At 35.2% G+C, this 22,818-nt stretch overlaps 1 protein-coding gene across 1 annotated transcript; it reads right to left on the bottom strand.

The window, feature by feature from the left end:
• Positions 1–8,450: 8,450 nt before the first annotated feature.
• Positions 8,451–9,655, bottom strand: LOC119636316 (dnaJ homolog subfamily B member 13). Its single transcript, XM_038031618.1, has 3 exons — positions 9,424–9,655; positions 8,618–9,364; positions 8,451–8,557 (listed from the first exon to the last, which is right to left on the bottom strand). Exons 1-3 carry the CDS (start codon positions 9,653–9,655, stop codon positions 8,451–8,453), a joined length of 1,086 nt encoding a protein of 361 aa, XP_037887546.1.
• Positions 9,656–22,818: the final 13,163 nt, after the last annotated feature.

The raw sequence follows: 22,818 nt of genomic DNA, 5'->3' as shown, positions 1-22,818 counted from the left end.
ACCTTTGGCGTTTGCTGTAAATAATGCTGACAATTATTTCTTGGGAGAATATGTCGTTGAAATTGCGTGCATTTGTGAATCTTTTATGAACTTCGTAATCTGTTAAGAATAATTATGCAAACATATATGAGGTTAATTCCAGAAGTACTGGAACCGACTGGACGTATAGGTGGCCATTGTTTGAAAAAAATTATTGGCTTCACCTTGAGAATTTGTACACCCATCACCGAAGGATGGACGGTATATTAATTTTGCCAAAACTTTTGTAACGCCCTGAAGGAAGCATCATTCATGTCCGTCTGTCCATCTGTGTGTTTGTCCATCTATGTAAAGTCTATCGTAAACATTGTCCAGGCCGCAAAAGTATAGCTGTCCAGCTCAAATTTGGCAGAGATATTGGAAGTTCTCGCACGCAGGGTGGTTTTGAAAATGGACCAAAGGGGTCGAACGACCCACGTAAGCTGAGAACAGCTCTGTTTTTCAAAAGAAATGAAAAGTTGTTTTTTTCATCATTACTCATTAACTATAGCATGTAAATATACAAAAATTTGAGGGCATATTCTGTGGGCGATGTGTGCATCTACTATACCTGCACACAAATGGAAAAAATCTACCACGCCTATCCAATATTAGTGCAGTGTATCAATATTTAATTTTTTCAATACCTTTATAATTAGCAGAAAGGAGCTTCAAAAAGCTCGCAAAATTAATAAATTCTTGTCGAAATTTTCAATGCATCTAAGCACGTCGGTCTGTTCCTTTGCCCATTTGCCCAACTGTGTAGTATCTGTTGTAACAATTCTACCGTTAGCGAACATAAAATCGCCTGCAAATTTACAAAAGAATTTGAAAGTGACTTAAACCTTTTCAATGACACGCCTACAACGATCACACGCATATGCGACAAAAAGTTTTATTTTGAAAATTGCAAAAATCGTATTATCGAACATGAAAAGTTAGTTCCTTTCCTTTTTTGTATTTTTTAGGATAACGAAGGTGGCTATAAAGGTGATGGGTATAAAAGATTCGATACCAACCGAATATGATTGTCTTACTTGTTATGTCTAATCTTGTTTGGCGGTCAAAAATATAGAACGCACTCAGTGAATTTGTAAACAAAAAAAACGAAAAGAATTGATGAGTGTTACGAGATACAATGTTTTCCTTTGAGAAGTCTCATCAACAAGCCAATGTCAATACTCTACTAGAGTCTGGCCTCGTGGCGTTTACTTGTTCGTCTGCGACACTAAAACGTGGAGTAATACAATTTCAGTTATTTCGTAAAATCTCTCAAATAGTGATAAAACCAATTGAAATAACTGGAATCTGGCCCGTTATGAGGGTCCTTAACCCTTAAATGCAGGAACTCTTCTTTTGCATCTGAAAAATATGCTTTTTTTAAAGGGAATGTAGTTATAGGTTACGTAAAAAATAATTTAAAAAATCAGGTACTGAGTATTTATTTAGAAAAAAATCGAGTTTAGACTTTTAGCAATTGCGTATACATCTCACATAGGGTGGATAGTCAAGGCAGACAAGCAGTGATCTCACACAATAACAGTTTGGCTTTATGTGCTATGAATAACTTTTTAGATGTTTCTTCTGGCTTGGCTATTTCTTCCATGATATCAGTAGGTGAAATAGGGATTTTAGTTCGTCGCTAGCCTGCCATTATTGAATTGAACTTGTACTTCTCGCCCTTGGCCATCCTGTGCGTTTGCAAAATATGGTAATGTGCTATGTATCTCCGTTGAATGGATCGGCTATCGCAACTTTCCTGAAACCGACTTGTGAAAAACCTCTTTTAGATTTATCCCATGATATACCACAAAATTATGTCTGTAAAGATGCACAATGTATACCTTGCATAATATCCACAATTTTGTCGATTAGCACCTGCGTGTCTGATAAGGATTAAAGGATTATCAATAAAGAGTACTTTTATAGGTTTGCTTATCAATACAGTTGCTTTCTTGAAAAATGCAAATATTATTAAAAATATTGTCTTCGATTTTTAACTGAACTCTCAGAAAAAACGCTAGGAAACGAACAGTTCTTGAACGTCTGTTTTTTCACTCTTGCTATAATTCTTCTTCTTCTAGTAAAATTGAAATAGAAAATAAGAATAATAAACTCGAAGAGTAAAGTCTTAAAAACTATTTGTGCCCAAGGTCACTCAAAGTCTACTCAAAATTCTACCTCAGTCGGGATTTGAACTCAATGAGCAATGAATTGTTAATCGAGACTCTTTGGTTCCCCGGCTACTCAGGCGGTTAGAACGCTTCTTGTTTTATAGAATTTAAATTCTATATAGAATATCACTAATATAGTTTGCGGATTTATTTAAATTCCTTAAATCGCTTTACATGAGTTTATTGTATTCGCCTCAGAGCTGCGCTTGAACTTGAGCACAAGTAGATCTTCTCATTGTAAGCGCAAGTTTTCAAGGAGAACTTTTCTTGACCATTTCCAGACATTATCTACAATAGAAAATGGCTTTGAATATTATGGCTATGGTCCCTATCCATACTAAATATATATAACTCACTCGATCCTTTTTACCATCAAATAACTAACTTTAGCTAACATGTGTCTTCGATGAGTGTATGTAACATACATGCGACCGTCAGATTAGATATTAGGAAAACAGTTTGAAGGCTCAGTAATCCATAGAAAGCTTTGTCAAATTTCCCGCGTTTTCTCGCACAACTTTATTAAATTATTTGAACAAATATCCGGCTGACTAGCCGAGTAGCCAACGAATCTTGACTAGCAACGTAATGGCCATGGATGGATTTGAATCTCAAGTACAGTAGAGTTTTTAATAAAGCCACGATATCCTTAGATGCTAGTGCTTTAAGTCTTTGAACTTATTTCTCTGACTAAATTAATAGTTTATTGTATTAAGATTCTCTACGTTTTAATTTCATTTTTTTTAACCGATTTGGATTTGAACGAACCTTCATATATCTCTTATTATCTCGTTATGCCATATTCAAGCTGCACGTTGCAAAAAAGGTAAATAAAGAAATTGCTTATGAGATTTTTTAATTATGTTATTTTTAATACATACACACTGTCTTGATAGCCACCCACACAGAAACATATACGTGCGTGTTGAAATATTTCAAGGTCAACTTGAACTCTTATGCCATATTAAATAAACTATACATGTCCTTGCTAAAAGGAATAACAATAAATTTTATATTATCTACGCATGTTCGGCATACAATCTGAGTATATTAATCAATTCAAGTCAAGTTTTGCGTAAGGTTAAGTTCAAGTTTAATAATAGATAAGAATTGAACTCACATGTCATTTGGTTTCAGTTAAAATGCCTCACCTTACCTTGTGTATATGCGATTAAATATGAAATGATGGAACACAACAAACACTAATATATTCCTTAATGCGATATACCTATGCCTGTTTATCTACATAAGCAAACACCTAATATAACTGTAATAATTTACAACCACCTCATAATGGTTGCATTAGCCAACAGGGTATCGGCCTGTGGATCCGCTTTTTTTTTCCAATCTGTGATAGACTAATATACATAAACGATTGTTAAATATGCGTAAATAATAAATAACCAAATTGTTATGCCATAGGCTGAAAAGCGCACAGCTGGAATGACATGAATCGAAGTATTGTTGAATAATGCGATGGATAGTAAGCAAATATGAATAATAACTGAAAATGAATTTCTCATATTCGTCTTCCGTCTAATATGATGTAATAATAAGTATATTCTTGCACGTTATTACGTCAATATGCTGAACTTTGATATTATCTGAAATCATTGTAAACATAGCTACCTATTATACAATTTTCTATTGTTCATACCACAAAGTGATTCGTAATCCCATAAACTTCAACTGGAACACCATTAACAAAGTGAGGAATGTTCCACTGCCGAATACGGAGATAAACTAGCCAAACCATGTTGGTTTCTTAGAAAATGAGACCAGCGGCCAAATTTGCATCTTCCGGACTTTTAATTACGGACGAGGTAATATAAAGGTTTGACCTTCAAAAATATATTCAAAGAAAAATTAAAAAGAAAATAGGCGAAAAAAATCGACAGTACTACTAGTAGTAGTCCTACTGCTACTGCATATTAATCATAACCCCGTTTCACCTCTAGATCCAGTCAACGCCGAAAGGATTAAAATCAAGACATGTACAAGAATCCGACTTGGGCATATCATAATGCCTAGTTTCTGAATGCCAAGACCTTTCTAATTTTCTAAGATAAGTTTCGCAAGCTTCTAACCCTATGGACACCTTGAAAATACCTGGAAAACTTAATCTCAATGGAATATTTCACTTTATTACAGCTGCTACAATGACCAACTAATCTACTCTGAAATAAAAAGAACACTTAGAAGAAGAAGAAATATTTGAATTTATTATGCGTGGCAAACTGACCATCTAATCTGCGTTAAAACAAAAGTGGAGTTTGTAAGGGATATGTACATTTTTGCGAGCGGGAGAAAGTTTACCACAGACGGGCAGATGAATGCTTGGCCATGCTGAGGTGCATTTCGAATTTGAAACCGGCCAAGAATTTATACACTTTATAAGGTTTTTGAAAATGGCTTCTGTGCGTCATAAAAGTTTTGAAAAAAAGCAAGTAAAACAAGTATGAAAATTAAATACGGTCGGAACCGAATCTTTAATACCCACCATCACCGTTTACCCTTAAAAAAAGGCAAAAAAAGTAAAAGAACAAAATTCTCACACTCTATAAAATGGAGCGGGCGCAGTTGTTTTCATCTGTTTTCAAAATAAAAGTTTTTGTCGTAAAAGCATTTCCTTTGAAAAGTTTAGCTCAATTCCAAATTCTTTCGCAAATTCTTAGGCAATGTGTTCATCTTCGCTAACGGAAGAATGTTTACCACAATTGCTACAAAGTTGGACGCACAGACAGATGGATTGATGAACAGGCGGACGTTTCAAAATTTGAAACTGGTCAAGAATTTGTATACTTGATGGGGTTTTCGAAGCTTGTTCTTGCGTGTTGTAAAGGCATTGAAAAAACAAGTAAATTTTGATACGTTATAATATTGGATAGGCGTGGTCAATTTTTACCATTTGTGTGCACGAATGTTACATCATCGCCCACGGAATATGCTTTCAAATTTTTGTACATTTACTTGCTATAGTTCATGAGTAATGAGCAAAAAAACAATTTTTCATTACTTTTGAAAAACAGAGATGTTCTAAATTTTCAGGATGCTGTGAACGTGTCCTTCAACCGATTTGGCCTGTTTTCAATACCAGCATGCGTGCAAGAACTTGCAATATTTTTGCCAAATTTGATGTGGATAGCTTTATGTTTGTGACTAGGACAATGTTTACAACAGACGTGACATACACGGACGGAAGGACAGGCGACATAAATCGATTTATGATTTGATGCTGATCAAGAATTTATGTACTTTGTGGGGTCGCTGATGCTGCCTTGTAGGCGTTGCAAACGTTTTGACAAAATGAATATACCCGTCAACCTTCGGGTGATACTATAAAAACAGCCTCCATTCTTTTACCAGACATAGGCATAGTGAGTCATATTATCTTCTAATCTGTAGACAATAGGGGAGATAATTACGATGATCGAATATATTTAAGAAGATTTTTGTTATCATATTTTCAAATGTTGCGAACAGAATGACTTCATTAACATATTTACTAAGAGTGAGTAAAAAATATTCGTCCTCAGTATTTGCACAGACTCATAAATCGTAAAAACGTTTATTTGTACAGCTGACAGGTACCAGCCTCGCTTTATATGCGGCTTAATCTTTTTGGGAAATGGCTGCGCGTCAAACCACAACGAAGAAGGAGTAAACCTTTGCTGAGAAGGATAGCAAATATTGCCGGAAATAATTTATAATTGCCACAGTCAACATGTTCTCTGTTATTTATGATCTTAATTATGAGCGCCAGAATTTATCAGTAATGTTTTTAACTTGCATTTCCCATGAATATTAACCATCGACTGGCTATAAAATGTTTCTATAGCTTTACGTGCTAATATGTGCATAATATTTTTCATCGTAATTTTTTATGATGGGGTTGGTGGGCTCGCCTTCAATAGCAGTAAAAAATTTCAAATAATAATAAAGCGAAAAGGAAGCGAAAAGAAACCGCCAAGAGTTCAACTAGATAACAATACATTTTCAAGTATCTGAAAATGAAATTTAAATTTCTTTAACTACGTCAGTGATACGGACTTGTGATCACGTAATTATGGCAAATTTTTCTCAGCTTATTTCTGAAAGGCTTATCAACGTCAAATATTTATAAAAACTTACTAATGACTACGCGGAAATAAAATGATGACGCAACAGTTCTCGGAAAAAAAGCATATTTGAAAAGACCTTCTAGATCGCGTTGCTGTTGCGAATTTGCAAAAAAAAAAAATTTCGAAATATTATTTAACTATCTCCTAACGGATCTAATTAGCTATTGTTCTGACTTAGCATTTTTTTTTTGTAACCAATTTGAAAGGATAAATGTCGATGGAACAACTAACAGCAGCGAAAATGTCATTTTTTCGCAACGACGAGAAGCACAGTTTCGAGGTAAACGTAAATTGTGGGTAACGCAAAATTTTACTCGAAGAACTGAGTTCTGAACAATGAACGCTATTGGTAAATCTGTTAGTTCACTAGAAAATACAACAGCATCCAGTTTAAACGCAATAACTTCAATCCACATTATCTCATCAAACTCACATGGAAGGTGAGATTTATTGCAGAACATGAACTAAAACAACGTAAATTGCACTGATATAATAGAAACACAAAATCCCGCCACAGCCATTAATGCGACCTCTAATGCAATGAACTATCAACGGTAAGATCAACTTAAAACTCTGCCACAATGTTAGTTTGTATTTTGATTCTCATATTCTGTAGTGCGAATTGATTGCACGGCGATTTAAATCATTACGAGTATCCGTCTTTTAACATCACTCCCAATCACAAAGCGTATCCATAGGATAGGATTTGCAATCATTGCATTTCCCACATTCACCGATCTTAGCTCCGTAGGTAATCCGCTGAGCAAGAATTGGGTAACTTCTACCAGTCACCAAGAAATTAGAAGTATAGCGACTGTTTTTTTATTTCGCTTAAAATAGTTGCAGGAACGCCCACTTGCAGACTTAATAATATCGAGGCTTAAATTCGATATATCCGATTGTTTAAAAAGGACTCTTTAGATGTTGTAAAAAATGGGATTGTAAGGTAAATATCGGAGCAGATATTTGCTTTCGCAACATTTGAAAAGCAGCCTGTGATGAATTTCTTCACTATTGGCATCAACCAGGCACCATATTCTAAATGCGAAGTCTTTCTTTTTAAATATTTGGTATACGCCGTCTTGAATTGACTGACTTACCCGATTGAAATTAGAGGGGCAATCCTAAGATATATAACAGTAAAGAGTTCTTATACCAGCGATATGTGTCTACGTTTATAGATATATCTACTTTAACGATTGATTCAACATTTTCCGATATTTTGCAAGTCGAGCGAATGCCCGTAATTGATCAGCAATTGCTGATATTAGAATATTCTGAAATCTATAACCTGCGGCTCAAATATTTGTCAAATCCTACCCTCTAAGATCCAGTTACAAAGTTTGTTGTTTAGAAAAACCCTATGATTCCTACGATATATTTGGTTATCACAATGGAGACATCATAAAGTGTTTTTCTTACGGACTCCATAGCAAATATATATCACGTTCTGGTTTAAACTGTAACGTCCTTATTAGGCAAAATGGCAAGGAAATGGGTGATGAAAAAGAGACTCTAGATTGCTTATAGAAAGGTGCCCGTATTTCTTCCCATTTTTAAACACACAGGTGTTCAAGTTCAACTATATGTAGAATGTTGAAATCACTACCTATTGCATTTCGAACGGGGCAACTCTCTAGAAACAGTTGCTATGCTGAATCAGATAAGTGATTCTACAATTAAAGCATCGATGTTTTTTCTTTTCCCTCTGTAAACAGTGAAGAATTACCAAACTTGGAATCCAGTGTAGAAACTAAGCAAATTGAACTTCACTACAACAATATTTTAGCGCATTATAAAAATCGTACGGAACCAAAAGATTTCGGGTTAGAGATTTCATTCGCCATTAACTAAGAACATTGAAAATATTCAAAAAAATTACTGATGGATTCAAGTCCTCTGTTGCGTTGAAATAGGAAAAAAATTTCAATATTTATATAAACCATTTTAGACGTTGCTTTTTTTTTTTTAAGTATTATCAATTTCTTATTTAACATAGAAAGTCAAAGTCATCAAAAGAGGATAAGTTGAACTGCACAAGTAAATTTTTTTTTGTTTAATCCTCCTTTTTTCCCACTAAATGTTGAACATGGTTTAAGATTAATAATATGAAGTCCGCTATTGAATTTTGATAGTATTAAAATGAACTTTCATTGGCTGCTTTTTCTTCCAGTGCGTGGAAATCGCTGAAGAAATTGCGAGTCAGCAATTTCATTTCAGTGTTCAGATATTCGGGAAATTTTACTAAAATAAATTATTAGGTTTAATGCTACGCGAGGGATAATGGTTCAATTTACATCTTACTTTTGAATTCTATTATAAGGTCCCCGTACTCGTAAGTCGGGACACCTCTGCTCTTTGATATGTCATCAGGACTTTTATATTTCGGTAATCCTTCGTTGGGTAGAATTTTGACGAAATCTGGCGTAACTACATCACTAATAGAAACTTTAATTTTCCGCTTATCCAAAGTCTCAATCACGAATCGGAATCCAATTAGGGCCTGACATAAAGAAATTTCATGAGTATAAACAATATTGTAAAGATTGCGTCTCTTAAACACATCGTGCGGTTTGTCTTCGACAATAAATATTATATCAGAGGGAATTTTCGTGGGAAATCGATCTCCCTCTTCCTTAAACGAAAAACGGGTGCCGGCCGTGATACCCGGTGGTATATTTAATGTTAATGTTTTCTTGCGTTTCTCTGTTGCAAGCTCGTCTTTATCTATGAATTCCTGGCGCCAGACATGCATTAACTTAACGCAACCGAAATATACATCTTCTAGGGATAAGGCAACTGTTTTCTCAACCGGTGGCTCTTTTGTGCGAACTCCAATACCGTTACTCTTGTTTGTATAAAGCGGCGGTGGGTTTGTTATAGGATCCATAATGTTCGCATATGGCGAATAAGTGCCAAACACTTCATGGTAAACTTTCATATGATCGCCATGATAATGATAAGGGGGAAAATAGCCGTTCGGTAAAAGTATGCCTTGTATTAAGCCGGCCTCGCCGTATCGATCGTAAATTGAACGATACAAATCGTTACCTTTTAGGAGAGGAGTACTTTTCATCTTTATTCTATTTTGCAACCTAAAGTCTACGTACCCAAAACATCCAAAGCCATATTAATATAAGCCCATTGCTTGTTTAAACCCATCGGAGACATATGCGTCAGTTGGTTTTCTTCAGCCAAAGGCACAAATTCTTTGCAGTGCTTCGGATCACGGTATGGGTTTAAACGGATAGCCAATTTACGGTAAGCTAGATATATTTCCCCTTTTGTTGCACTCCTTTTCACGTTCAAAATTGTATAATAATCCAGTTCTGAGAGATTCATGGCTTCTAAAAACAAATAAATCAATTTCTCGAAAATATAGATACGTTAATGTGATTTAATTTCCTAAGCAGAATATGGAATAAAATGTGAAATTAAATAATATGAATAATTTTCCCCTTTTGATAATCATGATCGAAGGATGAGTGGTATATTGATATCGTCAAAACGTTTGCAACGCCAGGAAGGAAGCATAAGAGACCCAACAAATATATATATATATTCTTGATCAGCATCAAATCCTAAATCGATTTGTGAAGCCTGGCCTTCTGTCCACCTGACTATCTGTGCATCTGTCCGTCTATGTCATGTCCGTTGTAAAACATCCTCCTGGCTGCAAAAATGAAGCTATCGACTTCAAATTTGGCAGAAACAGTGGAAGTTTTCGCACGCACGCTGGTATTGAAAATGGTCAAAATTGTTCGAAGGACACGCCCACAGCATCACTAAACTGAGAACATCTCTGTTTCTCCAAAGGAATGAAATATTGTTTCCTAGCAAATAAATGTACAAAAATTTGAAAGCATATTCCATGGGCGATGGTATAGCATTCGTGCACAAAAATGGAAAAAATTGACCGCGCCTGCCCAATGATGTAGTGTACAATCAAACTTGGATTGAATACCTTCATAATGCGCAGCAACAAGGTTCAAAAACTCCATATAGTATACAAATTCTTGGCCAGTTTCGAATTTGGAATACACCTTAGAATGTCCGTCTGTCCAACATTCTTCCGTTAGCAAAAATGACGGTACTGTCTACAAATTTGCAAAAGAATTTTCATTTTGAAAATGAAAGAAATCAGCTGCGCTCCCTTCATATTGTAGAGCACAGAAATTTTCATTTTTCCTTCTTTTGTCTTTTTTAGGATAACGTTGACGGGTATAAAAGATTCGATCTCGACCGAATTTAACTTTCTTACTTGCTTTGTTTTTTAGTCCGGTGTTTGACACATTCCAGTTTATGAACAACGTTCCTGTTGAATAGTTTCCATTCTTTGTTGCTCCCGCACTTAATTTCACCATTACATACATACATTACCATGACGAAAATTTACTCTTCGCATTTCATTTTTGTCACATACTAATCCATAGAGTTTATTGTATGTAAATTGTGGTCATGTCGTCAATTTAGTTATCCACTAATCTATATCCGTGAGATGGACAATATATATACATTTTAAATTGCTTTACTTACCACGCGTTCCATCAGCAAAAGATGAATTCCGGTTGTACTTCAAAACTTACCTTAGCTCGAAAGTTAAGTTAGTGGTGAAGTGCTGATAGGAAGCCTTCAGAGAAAGATTATGTACACTTCTATGGTACCTACAGGTTAACTCGAGTGCAGAGCCTCTAAAACCATTCATTTCTTATCGAAAATTGTCACAATTCGTTAAGTCATCCAATAAAGCCAATTCTGCGTCTAAGCGACGTATTGCAGCACGTAATAGTAGACCTTAAAGTTAGAGGCATACCTATATCAGCACTTAAAAATACTATCAAAAAAAAAAGAAGAAGAAGAAGATACATATAGAATATTTATATGGATTTCTTTCACTGGGACGTCCCGGTTTTCTTTGTTTTTCACGTTCGCTGCAGTTTAGTGGTGGTCGCTAGAATAAACCGCTGCAAGAAGACAACCGAAATTCCCAACGATTTGCAGACCTAGCATAAATTTTGATTTATCGTTCACGAACATTTTTCAGAAAAGTTATTATATATATTTTACACAAATTTGAAGAGCTAACACTACACACCATACAATGAGCGAAGAAGATTGGTAAGGGGCGTTGTAAATAAAAAGGAATATTAATGTTGTGCTATACCATTAACAGCAACATTTTGAGAAGCTTTCGTCACTTGTCTCATACAGTTTTCCATCAGGAGAAAATATTATTATTTGCTTAACCAATCGCATAGCGACTTATAATCAACGAAGTGGATAAAGATAGTAGAGAGGGTTTGTATTTTTCTTTTCATTAAATCAAAGCAATTTGTTATATATTTAGACTAGCGGCATTCATAACGAATCCATAACATCGCCTGAGGTACAATTACTTGATGTCTTTAGCGCACAAGTGGCTAACGTTGTTCGGGTAAACTTGTGCAATAAATGCAAATTAAATGTATAATGAAAGATTACCATATTGCAGACACGTACCGGTATGCCGCTAGAGGATACTTTATGGCATAACGACATATTGATATCATTCTTCAATGCTTGGAGCAGCATTTAAGTCTGAAAATAAACTAAATTTAGTTTAATGTATATACTTGGTGTTTGCATGTATTTTGATCATTTATTCACTTGGAAAAGCTATTTGTTGAGAGAAATTGTTGCAATATATATTAATCAAAATATTTTCCATCTTTCTGCCAACATGACGATATTATGTCGAACGATCCATTTTCGCATTTCTCCAGCATTACGCAACTCCCTGTCAGTCAAAGTGATAACCAGATCACTGAGTGAATCAATCAAGTACAAGTTTTTACAAGTAATCGTAACTGATGGGAAATATTCAATGAAATCATAAGAGGACGCAACTCCAATGCACTGAAAGTCTCTATGGATCAGCTTTATGCAAAAATTAGTTAAATAAGTTTTTTTTTTAAATTCATTAACAAAGGTTTTCTTTATTTTTATTTTAAGAAATAAATTAAACTGATTATAAAACAAATGGAAAACTTTAAGTTGTTGATTATAAACGCCGTCTATAACAGTGCACCACAGGAAAGTTTAGAATGCTTTTCTTTGTTTCTTTTATATAATTTCTATCTTTACGAGTTTCTTTGTTTTATGTTTGGTAAAGAAAAACTTATCGCTACATCTAGCGATGTACTTTGTTTTTATATATCAACTAGATAGGTTGACATCATTGTAACTTCGTCATTCCTTTTCGAACAATTGTTACAAGGAGTTGAGAAAACGTGAAGACGAGACAAAGAAGCATTTATTTGTAAGGCAATACGACATTAGGAATTAAAGCGCCTTCCATACATATTTCAGGAATAACAAACACAAGACTGTCAATATTTTTATACCCATCATTGAAAGATGAGTGGTATATTCATTTCGTCAGAACGTTTGCAGCGAAAAGAAGAAGGAAGCATCAGAGACCCGATAAAGTATATATATTCCTGATCAGCATCAAACTCTAAATCGATTTAAGCATTTCTGTCTGTCCGCCTTTTCGTCTGTCCCTCGGTGCAGCGTCTATTGTAAATATCCTTCTGGCCGCAAAAATGACGCTATCGACTTCAAATTTGGCAGAAGCAGTGGAAGTCCTTGGACGCACGTTGCTATTGCAAATGGGCTAAGTCGGTCAAAGGACACGGCAACAGGACCATATGAATTGAGAACACCTCTGTTTTTCGAAAGAATTAAAAGATTACTTTTTTGCTTACTGCTCACAAAAATGACAAAAAAAATAGAAAAAATTATTAAATATATATATATTACATTCTATACATATATACATACTATACATATACATGTATATATATTGGATACATACATCAACGTTTAATTTTTTTTGCCCATGCCTTTATAACGCGCGGAAGTGAACTTCAAAAGTTCCATAAAATTAATCAATTCTTGTTCGAATTGTCAAGCATGTCCGTTTGTTCGTTTCTCGATTTGTCCGTCTGTCAAGCTGTGTAGTATCTGTGGTAGCGATTCTATCTCTAATGAAATCGCCTACAAATTTACAAAAGAATTTGGAAGAGACTTAAACTTTTCCAATGACACACCTACAACGCCCGTACGCATAAGCGGCGAAAAGTTTAATTTTGAAAACAGAAAAAATCAGCCGCACCCATATCTGCATATCATAGATTATGAAGAGTTAGTTCTTTTCATTTTCTTCTTTTTTAATATAACGATGATAGGTATGAAAGATTCGGTCACAATCGAACATAATTTTCTCACCTGTTCAATTTCAATGTAGATAAAAGTTTCAAAACAACCGTGATCTGCCTACATAGGTATAATAGCAATCATTCTTTTGTTGTCAAATCAGTTTTATTTGAAATTTTTCTGAGAAAAGCAGAATTTCGTTACAGGACTTCTAGCGCAATTTCTGAAGCCCTGCTCCTATATTTATCTTCTTCGTTTGCTTATCAAGGTTTCGCTTAATAAAAAGAATCCGTTCTCTATGAGGAAAAAAAGTCTACACCGTCTGTTGCAGTATATTGGCTGGCCATTCTTCATGTGCTTAGCTATGGTTTCCCATGAATTGGGATGGAAAGCTGATCGAGTAAATATTTATAAATCTCTTCCGGAAGGAGGCAATTTTGCTAGTATGGAATTATCTTTGGCATAAACTTACCAAACCCAAGCAAATAAATTATTTATCGCTAAATTAAAAAAATACAAGTTTTTTATATTGATTCAATTTATACCCTGTGTACAAAAAAAAAAGAATGGATCCCTTCCAGGAAGGCAGTAAAATTGAAGGAATTTTTATGACATTTCGATCAGTAACTGTAAGTCTACCGTAAGTTGTGGCTTTGTCGGAAAATTGTTCGCAGATCAAGTCAAGTATATTAATAATTTCATTCATCCTAACAACAGTAGGCTCTGATTTTCAAAACTCCAGTACGTTCCAGACAAGCTATTATTTCGCGCTGGCACTTCGACACCTGTACGTAGTCGCATTATAAAACATTCGCTTTTAAAATGAAAGGAAAAGCGCGATTTCTGAGCGCGATTTCTGAGCGCGTTCAACTTTGAGATGTTAAGTCATCATGACGCGTCCAGAGTCGAGTGTGATTTTTGTGTGTGCGTGCGTGCTTTTTTCTGGAGATAATGTAAGCAATGGAGCGTTTTTTGTTTAACGCACCTTCATTCGTTTCTTGATTATACCGTCTCACTATAACCACCGCGTATTGGAAAGACAATCGAAGACACAAACACACGAACATTCTATCAATTTAAATTACTTATAAAAAATAGAAATTTGAAGAGAAAGGGGGGGGGGGGGGGGCACCCCACACTGCAAAAGCATCTCATACCCTGAACCTTGCGCCAATATCGCTGACCATGTTCGTAGCCTCGGCTGTCTTCCTGATTTTAATTTAACGGCCATCCAGCACAACTTATTGAACTTGAGCGATGTTTTCGTCGATCTTTCAGAACGTCGATCGCCCTAGTTGGTGCAAAAAATTTCAATGCGGTGCATAAGAGAGCAGAGCCTTCATGTGCAGCGTCTAAATCGTTTTTAATTTGTTTGCGCGTATTGCACTTAATCGCAACTGTAATTATTACAACATGCACAAACATATTTCCAAACTTTCATGTTCGGGTCAGAGACGTTTCAGCAACATGTGCTTTATGCACAAAGACATCATTAACTAAAATTAATTAACATAAATGCATCGAATCTACCTAAACTATAATATTCATAAATTATTTCATAAATTATTTGGTGTACGGTTTTCATTTATTTACTTGCATACTTCTTTTGCAATTGTTACATGTTGCATGTACGCGAGTTATGACACCTGCAGAGTTTCTAATGATTTTGGGAAACATTTGTAAAAATTTTTATTATAGATTGATATCGTAACAATAATGACTTGTTCAAAGCACTGACGACAGACGAGCCGATGAATGTGTGTAGATCGATTTTGAGGTTATCCATATCACATATACACAAACATAAATATGAATTCCTAATTCGATTTAGTTATATCCACCTGTTGGCCTGCCTTCTTGATGCTTTTTTCTATGGGATGCGAAGAGCAGAGCAAAGCTGACATAATTTCAGTGTTTTGTTATAAGCAAAGGAAAAAAAAAAGGCAGAAAATTGAGGCCACAATTGCGTTAAAAATGCAAGCGACGTTTAAAAAAATACTAGGAAGCAATATGTGTCGAAAGAAGTGTTAAAAATTAAGACTGAAATCTGTATAAAACAGCGAAAATTTTTATGAATTAATTAAATCAGATAAAAAAAAAAAAAAAAAAAATGAAAAATAGCGGTGGCGTTAAAATTGCTTAAAATTACTTTCGTGTCGTAAAAGCGTTTACCTGTTATATGATGTTAAACAGCGCCAAAACGTACGGCTGCACGTTCTTCCTAGATAAAGTCAAAGGTAGCCGACAGTATTACTTTTATGCAATATTAACTTTTACATAGCATTCCCTGACAGTGATTGATTAAAAATGTACGTCATACTAGCATATGTGCAGCGTAAACACACAATTACCACATCAACTAAAAAGATGTCCGCCGTTGCGTAGGCATGCGACAGCATACAATTCCTGCCACATACAAATAAAAAAGACAGACATGCTTCACATGAACGAACAAGTTTGTTTTTTGAAGAAAAACAAAAAAAAAAAAGAACATAAACGTGCCATCGCTCATAAAGGTAATTACATCAGGATATTTATCATGACTCCTTCTTCTTCTTCTTCTCTCTTTTTTTTTTTTTTTTTTTATATTTTCTCTTTACATTTACCAATCATTTCTGCGTAAGACTTATTGTATTACACACGATCCAGTAATTATTGGTTCAGAGGTATGTACGTATTGTGAACTTGACTGATTGCATGATAGTAGGACAGGCATGAATATCTATAATCATACGCTGACCATATTGTTGTTGTTGTTGTTTTAAAAGTGCCATACAAGGCCACTACACCTTGGTGGTTTGGTTTGCTTCAGTTCAATGAGAATGGATTTCTTTCAAGTTTTATTTCCTCACTTACTTCCAACTTAGAATTCGCGTCTTCGCCTTCACGAAGCAATTTACGGTCTTGCGAAGAGTTAAAAGACATTCGACGACTTGGTTTCATGTCACGTATTTGTAACAATTCAACATTCATTCCCTCTAGGTCTTCGGCCAGATCTCTAATGTTGCGATGTATTGCAACAGTTTTATACAATTTATTGGTGATAATGATTTTATTGCTTACGGCGTTCAGAAAACGGAAAGAGATCATTAAACCTTTATACGCGTTTTATTTCAATGAGGTGGATGATTTTCTGCCTTAGCTTTTATGCAATTGTGTAAATTCCTATTGTCGTCGACTGAATTGAAATGTTTCCTTTACATTGTTGCGGTCCAACTCACAGACTGTAATGCTTGATTTAACTCTGAGTATTTACTCGTTAGAGTTTGTTTTGTAATCTAATCAAACTGTTGCGTTGCATTTAAGGTTAACCGATAAAAGGATGTGGATAAATAGAGCATAAAGTGTATGCAATTTTTTAATGGATTTTTTTTCACATCAGTAAATTAAGAGAATATGGCGAGTATCAGATTGCTGACCTACCAAGTGGGTCTGATAGCTATTTTTAGCATGTTTTCAGTCACTTCGTTGATTTTCAAACTTGTTCTTGTAGTCATCAAGTACAGTAGATTCGGGGATGGGGCTGCGAAAGTTGCTCAAATGGCTTCCGCAATATATGGCTCGGCGCTGACAACATCAACTTAATAATATCTCGTCCCCTGACGATGATGTCATTGTCTTGCAGCAAATCATCATACAGGTGGTCCCATCAAATCAATAGCACATCTCTGGCTTTTTCGTTAATGCTATTAGTGGCTTATCATATGTATGTTTCACGATCCATGCGTTCCAGGCGGAAGTTAGTACAGGAAGAAGGGGAGAAAGGGGTAATCTTTTGAACGAATCGCATATGTAACACAGACGTTGCCTAGATTATATTAATGCAACGTAGCATCCTCGTGTTCGACGATAACGAAGTCGGGAGCGTAAGAAAAAATTGTGTGTCCATTCGAGATACGGAGATTATTTGTCCCCGACGAGTGATGCCTGTGCTAACGGGAAACGTGGGATTACACCTTTAAAACAGAAATCCACGCTAACTCCTGCAGACATAAGTAGCGTAAAATCTAAAGATTGCTGGTTTACATCTAAATCTATCCAGCACGATATAGGTCCCGACGATAATATATTCTCCACTGAGATCTCATCTTATATCGGAAAAGGTCTGCAGAAAGACATCTTTCTGTGTAGTCATATTACTGTGAAAGTCCATAAAGCGCTTGATAGGAAGCTTAGCATGGCATAGTTTCTTAAGTACTAGAGGAATAGTTGTGGATCTGAAATCCTGGCATTATCCATACCTCTCCTTGGATATTGCAAATCTATGCAAAAAATGGGACGGCCACACCTTCAAAACTTATGGGGGCCACTAGGGTCTCTTAGCTCAAGAAAAATGGCTCCAATTCACTGCTGGCACAATGTCTAGAGCGAAGGTCTCTGCCCTTGTTTTTGGTAATGGCTCTGTGCGGTAGTATAGTATCGAAAGCGGCTCAGCGGAGAGTTCTCAAGAAGAGTAAGCTTTCACATGGCCACAACTTGTAATGTGGATGGAACATAGAGCTAAAGAATTTTAAAGAATTGTGAAGACCTGTATTAAGCGATATGATTTAGGTTAGATCCAACTATGTATTCTGCTTTAAATTGCTTTTATTTGTTATTATGCGAGTGAAGGACAGAGTTTCAGGTCAACCACGATTCTCTAAAGTGCTTTTCATTATTTTTGTAAAGTTTTATAACTTTTTTCTTTTCAATCTTATTCCTTTCTATGCTACATTTATAATTTGATTTCGCATGGACTACTCTTTACTTACCTGCCCTTACATTTGTAGTCAAACTTTCTAAAAGCAAAAAAGTATTTTAATGAACTCTGACAACTTTACAGAGCAGTAATGTAAAAATCTTCCTATGCTCTTACATTGTAAATCGCCAAACTGCTGTTAAAGCGGACAACGACGAGTAAAGTCAGCATATTAATTAACCAAATGATTTTGTTTATTAAATAAATGTGAAAAAAAATATAAAAATAAAGCTTGTAAAATATTCGTCTGACGCGGCCGAGAGAAGAGCAAAGCAGTAATTGCATGTTGTAAATGATAAACGCCTCCTATGTACGTACAACATGCAATTATTTGTAGTGTAGAGCGATTTTGCCTATTTTGGTATAATAACCAAGAACCAAAACTGGCTTTGAATTGTCTTAAGGGAGTACAAGAAACAAGGCGTGTAATTGGTTTTAATTAGTAGTTTATGAATAAAAACCTAAGAAAACTTACTTCATTACAAGACGAATTTTGGATACCTATCACTGAACACATCTTAAATATTCGTAAAGTCAACAATTCTCAGGCAGGAGTGAAGTTGAAGAGTCATTCACTTGTAAATCAGAAAAGTTATTCAAATGTAAAGTTGATTTAGATGCATTCCTCATTTCCTCTGCCTCTCCGTCAGTTACTGCCGAAGCTTCCAATTTCGAGAAAGGAAGCAGTGAGACCTATCGATTTTATATGACTTTATATAAGATACTTTGTATCATAATTAACATAAGCAGTTAATGTTTGACAGAGAGTGAGTTCTGAGAAGGCTTACAAAAATTCAAGCGTTGGAATAATTGCGAAAGACACTAAAAAACTTATTTATATATATTTTTTGCTTGATAATTATAGGTTTCTTTTATGGTAGGCCTCGTCACAAGTCAATAATTAACACATAAATCCATGACTCGCGCTAAGGAGACCTTAGTTGAGTTTCTTGTTCTTATTAATTGACTAGCAGTACACACGGTCGCTTATAATGTGCAATGTTTACAGACAGTGTAGGAAAATTTCCGATGGACTCGAAGGAAATATGTCTTCTATCTGTTTATGTAATTGTTGTAAGATTGAATTTCTTCGGAAGTCAGAAGACCTTCAAATCTTTATTTAGTAAAATTTCTCTTGCCCTTCTCTATGAATGAAATAAAATCAACCAAACAATAAAAAGAAAACCACATAGGAATAATTAAAATCTTTTAGAGCCTACTGATTATGTGCATATATATATATATATATATATATATATATATATATACTTGTGAGATGGTCAATTTTGTGTGTTTCATACCGAATAACAAAAGTAGTTTGCTTTTATTCTCTGATGACAGGTCAGGAAAAACATAACTGCAAGAAAACATATACACACTAATAAATTATGTAAATATGCTTACTCAGCATATCTCCACATCATAAAAAAATTATTTCATATTTTTTACACTCCACTCCACATACACGCACTTAAGTTTACTAATTTTGTCGTTGGCTTCCAACAGCTAAAAATACGGATTGCATGTTGTACATGTTCTTAATCAGCATGAAATTTTAAATCAGTTTACTCACACAACCATCTGTTGTTTAACAAAAAGAAAAAAATAAAAAAATAAAAAAAAAAATTACCTAAGACTTGGTAAACGCATCGCTAATTATTTTTTTGTTTCTAGACGTTATGTTTATAAATAGGCTAAATTTATATCTAGAAGGCTAAAAACAACCATAAATGAATGTAAGGAAAATTTTCCAACTTTTTTTTTTTTTTTTAACTGCCAACTTACAGCATACAACGTATGCTGATCTGAAGTTTATCACAAAAAGTTATGAAGACCGACAAATGCGATTATGTAAATACGATTTCAATCGTTTTTCTTCAGAATCGTTGCTTTAGGGATTTGCAAATGTTTATTGTAGTACTATTGTAATATTGTTGTGATACTTTACGTAAGATAAAATTCAACGAGTTTTGATGCCAAATTACTTTTTATCATGATTTGGGATGGACGTAACAGTGGTTTTGTATTGTAATGCAATGCTGCAGATGATGCCACCACACGGGCAGATCTTAAGCCCTGTGCCATTTTGCAGCCTATCATATTTGTGGTCTTCTTCGGGCCATGATTTCTAATGGAAGCACCCCAGGAGTGGCCCGTTTGGTAAGTAGGAAATTTAGGTTTCTTTTCTCGGATGACCCTAGAGTAAAACTTAACATTAATTACGATTCATGGCAAATAGTGGACTAAGTAAGCCTAAATAACCGCTACACAACTATAGTTCCAAAGCTATTTACGAATAAACTTGTCATATCAGACATCGATCCGTCTACACGCGATACGAAAAGCAATAGATAAACCGAGAAAAACAGTGGTCGGACAATGGGAATATGCAGCAAGATCAACAATTCCAAGCTGTATTTACTCCGCCATGATTGCTAATGGGAGACTTGGAAGGAGACCATAGAACGATGATTTTGATAAAACGTTTTTAAAAAAGTTTTTTCATTATTCGAATACTCGTCGATGACAAATTTTCACATCATCATGCTCTTTCGAAAGGTACGTCTGCCACAAACCCGTTCCAGAAAAGTCGTGAATTTTATCAGCAAAGAACAAATACTATATATGTGTGTTACGGATGTTAAGGGGAAAACTAAAGGAAGGGAATCAATGGCCCCTGTTACGGTATCGAATATGTTCGCAAAATATTCTGAGCAAACTTGTTCTAAAAACACCTTTGCACGATCAGAGTGTAAGTATCGTAAGTATAAGTATTCCTCGTATCATATTTTCTTTAACATAACTTTATTTGAGACAGAAGATCGTGATAACCTAGTATCCTTAAAATATTCCTAGCTACTTGTAAGGAACAGCATTCTCTCCAGCGCCTTTATAAATTGCTATGAATATATTGTTCGACTCTTCATCGACATATTCATTTTTTTGTCAACAAAGGGTATTTTGCCGGAGTCTCATCTCATGCTGGCCCGAAGTTTTGTGAGAAACGTCAGCATGGGTTTATTTCTAGTAGAAATAATCACATTAAAGAAACTAATAAAAGATCCAAAGCAAGCTCATGTTTATTTTATTGTTTTCAATAACCCATGACTTACTCGCCTTTAAACTTACTTCAGATGGCGTTCCAAATATTTTCGTTAATTGGTTTTCCTCTTATCTGAAAGGTTTTATACAATGGTACTTTATGCAGAGAAACAACTGTTCTGAAGGGACTATCACAGAGCAGCCATGTTAACCCCATACCTTCCATTCTTTCCATGACTGGTCTGCCGTCGATGATTCGATTTTGTAATGTTTTAATGTACGCTGACGTTTTGAAACGATCTCTTGCACTAAATGACGGGAGCAGACCAGCTAATGCAAGCGTTAGTGTGTTGGAGCAGAGTAAATCTCTTGTCTCTTAATCCAAATAAATGTAAGTAATTATCTTTTCGTGCAAGCGGATTTATAAAGACCACTTACAATATAAGTGGGCAGATAAAAGAGGATGTTTCACATTTTTGCCTTATTTGGGCTTTATTTTTGATCGCAAAATGCAACTCTATCCCTATATACGTTCATTTTTAAATAAAATCAATTGTGGTCTGGGATTTCTCAAAGGACGGTCTCGTCAATTTGATGACCTTTCAAGACTCTGTTCATTGGCTTGATCATACCAAGTTTGGAATACGCGTCATTTGGATGCTTTCCAACCTTCGAATAGAATTTTATTTTGTTAGACTTTGTACAAAAGTTTTACGTATATGTTTGCCTTACAACGATTGTGATGGGACCCCAGGTGTAATCTATCCCTATATGTTAATCGTCTGAAGCACTTTTTGGAGGAAACTTCCGTTTTGGATTACCCTTGTGGTTACATTCATTAATAGGGAAACGTCGTGGCCTGCTTTGCTAGGCAGCGAGTTTCGAGGCACTACACCGCAATTAACTTACCGTTCGATCGCTCCAAGTGGGAAAATTTGAAATCCTTTTCGCTGCCTGCGAAAAAAAACACCTTCTCCTTTTTCGACTCTATTAGCCGAATCAAAATGTTAACAATCCACTTACTGTAATTGTGGACTGTCCTACTAGCCATATAGTAATCATACAAACAGCTATTTAATATGTATGAGATAAGAGTGTACATACCGGCTCTATTAAAAAGCTTCTATTATAAATTCCAAAAGGATAAGACTAAAAGTGGGGGACATATTTGGCCGTCGCAATATTCAAACGATAGGTTGGTGATGATTGAAGTTTTAATTTCATGAACGTGAACGTGTATCGTTAGCATCAAATTCGTTGCAACCAGTTTTGACTTGTTCTTTTGTTGGCATCTTTCACTTTATACAGGACCTTTATTGCTTAGTAAATTTGCGAAGCCTGTTCATCCTTTTTCAGTAGAGCATGACTAAATGCCACTTGCTTAAAATGTTATTACTCCTCCCGTACGTTACGTGGATCTCAATGAACATTTCCATAGGGTTGTAAGAAATTGCTAACGATGTTTGGCGAAACTCGGCTGCAGAATTGTAAACTGGCCAAGAAAAAAAAAAGAAAAGAAATTATCTTC

The sequence above is a fragment of the Glossina fuscipes genome, unplaced genomic scaffold, assembly GCF_014805625.2.
Source record: "Glossina fuscipes isolate IAEA_lab_2018 unplaced genomic scaffold, Yale_Gfus_2 28, whole genome shotgun sequence".
NCBI classification, from domain to species: domain Eukaryota; kingdom Metazoa; phylum Arthropoda; class Insecta; order Diptera; family Glossinidae; genus Glossina; species Glossina fuscipes.
The sequence above is the reverse complement of the archived record's forward strand: the minus strand, read 5'-3'. Positions and strand labels throughout refer to the sequence as shown.

Excerpts from the sequence above, each read along its gene's own strand:
- LOC119636316 (XM_038031618.1), bottom strand. The coding sequence starts at position 9,655 with ATGAATCTCTCAGAACTGGATTATTATACAATTTTGAACGTGAAAAGG. Across the intron at positions 9,365-9,423 it reads TATGGCTTTGGATGTTTTGG|GTAACGATTTGTATCGTTCA; the intron begins GTACGTAGACTT and ends CTCTCCTAAAAG. Across the intron at positions 8,558-8,617 it reads CCTTATAATAGAATTCAAAA|TAAAATTTCCCGAATATCTG; the intron begins GTAAGATGTAAA and ends AATTTATTTTAG.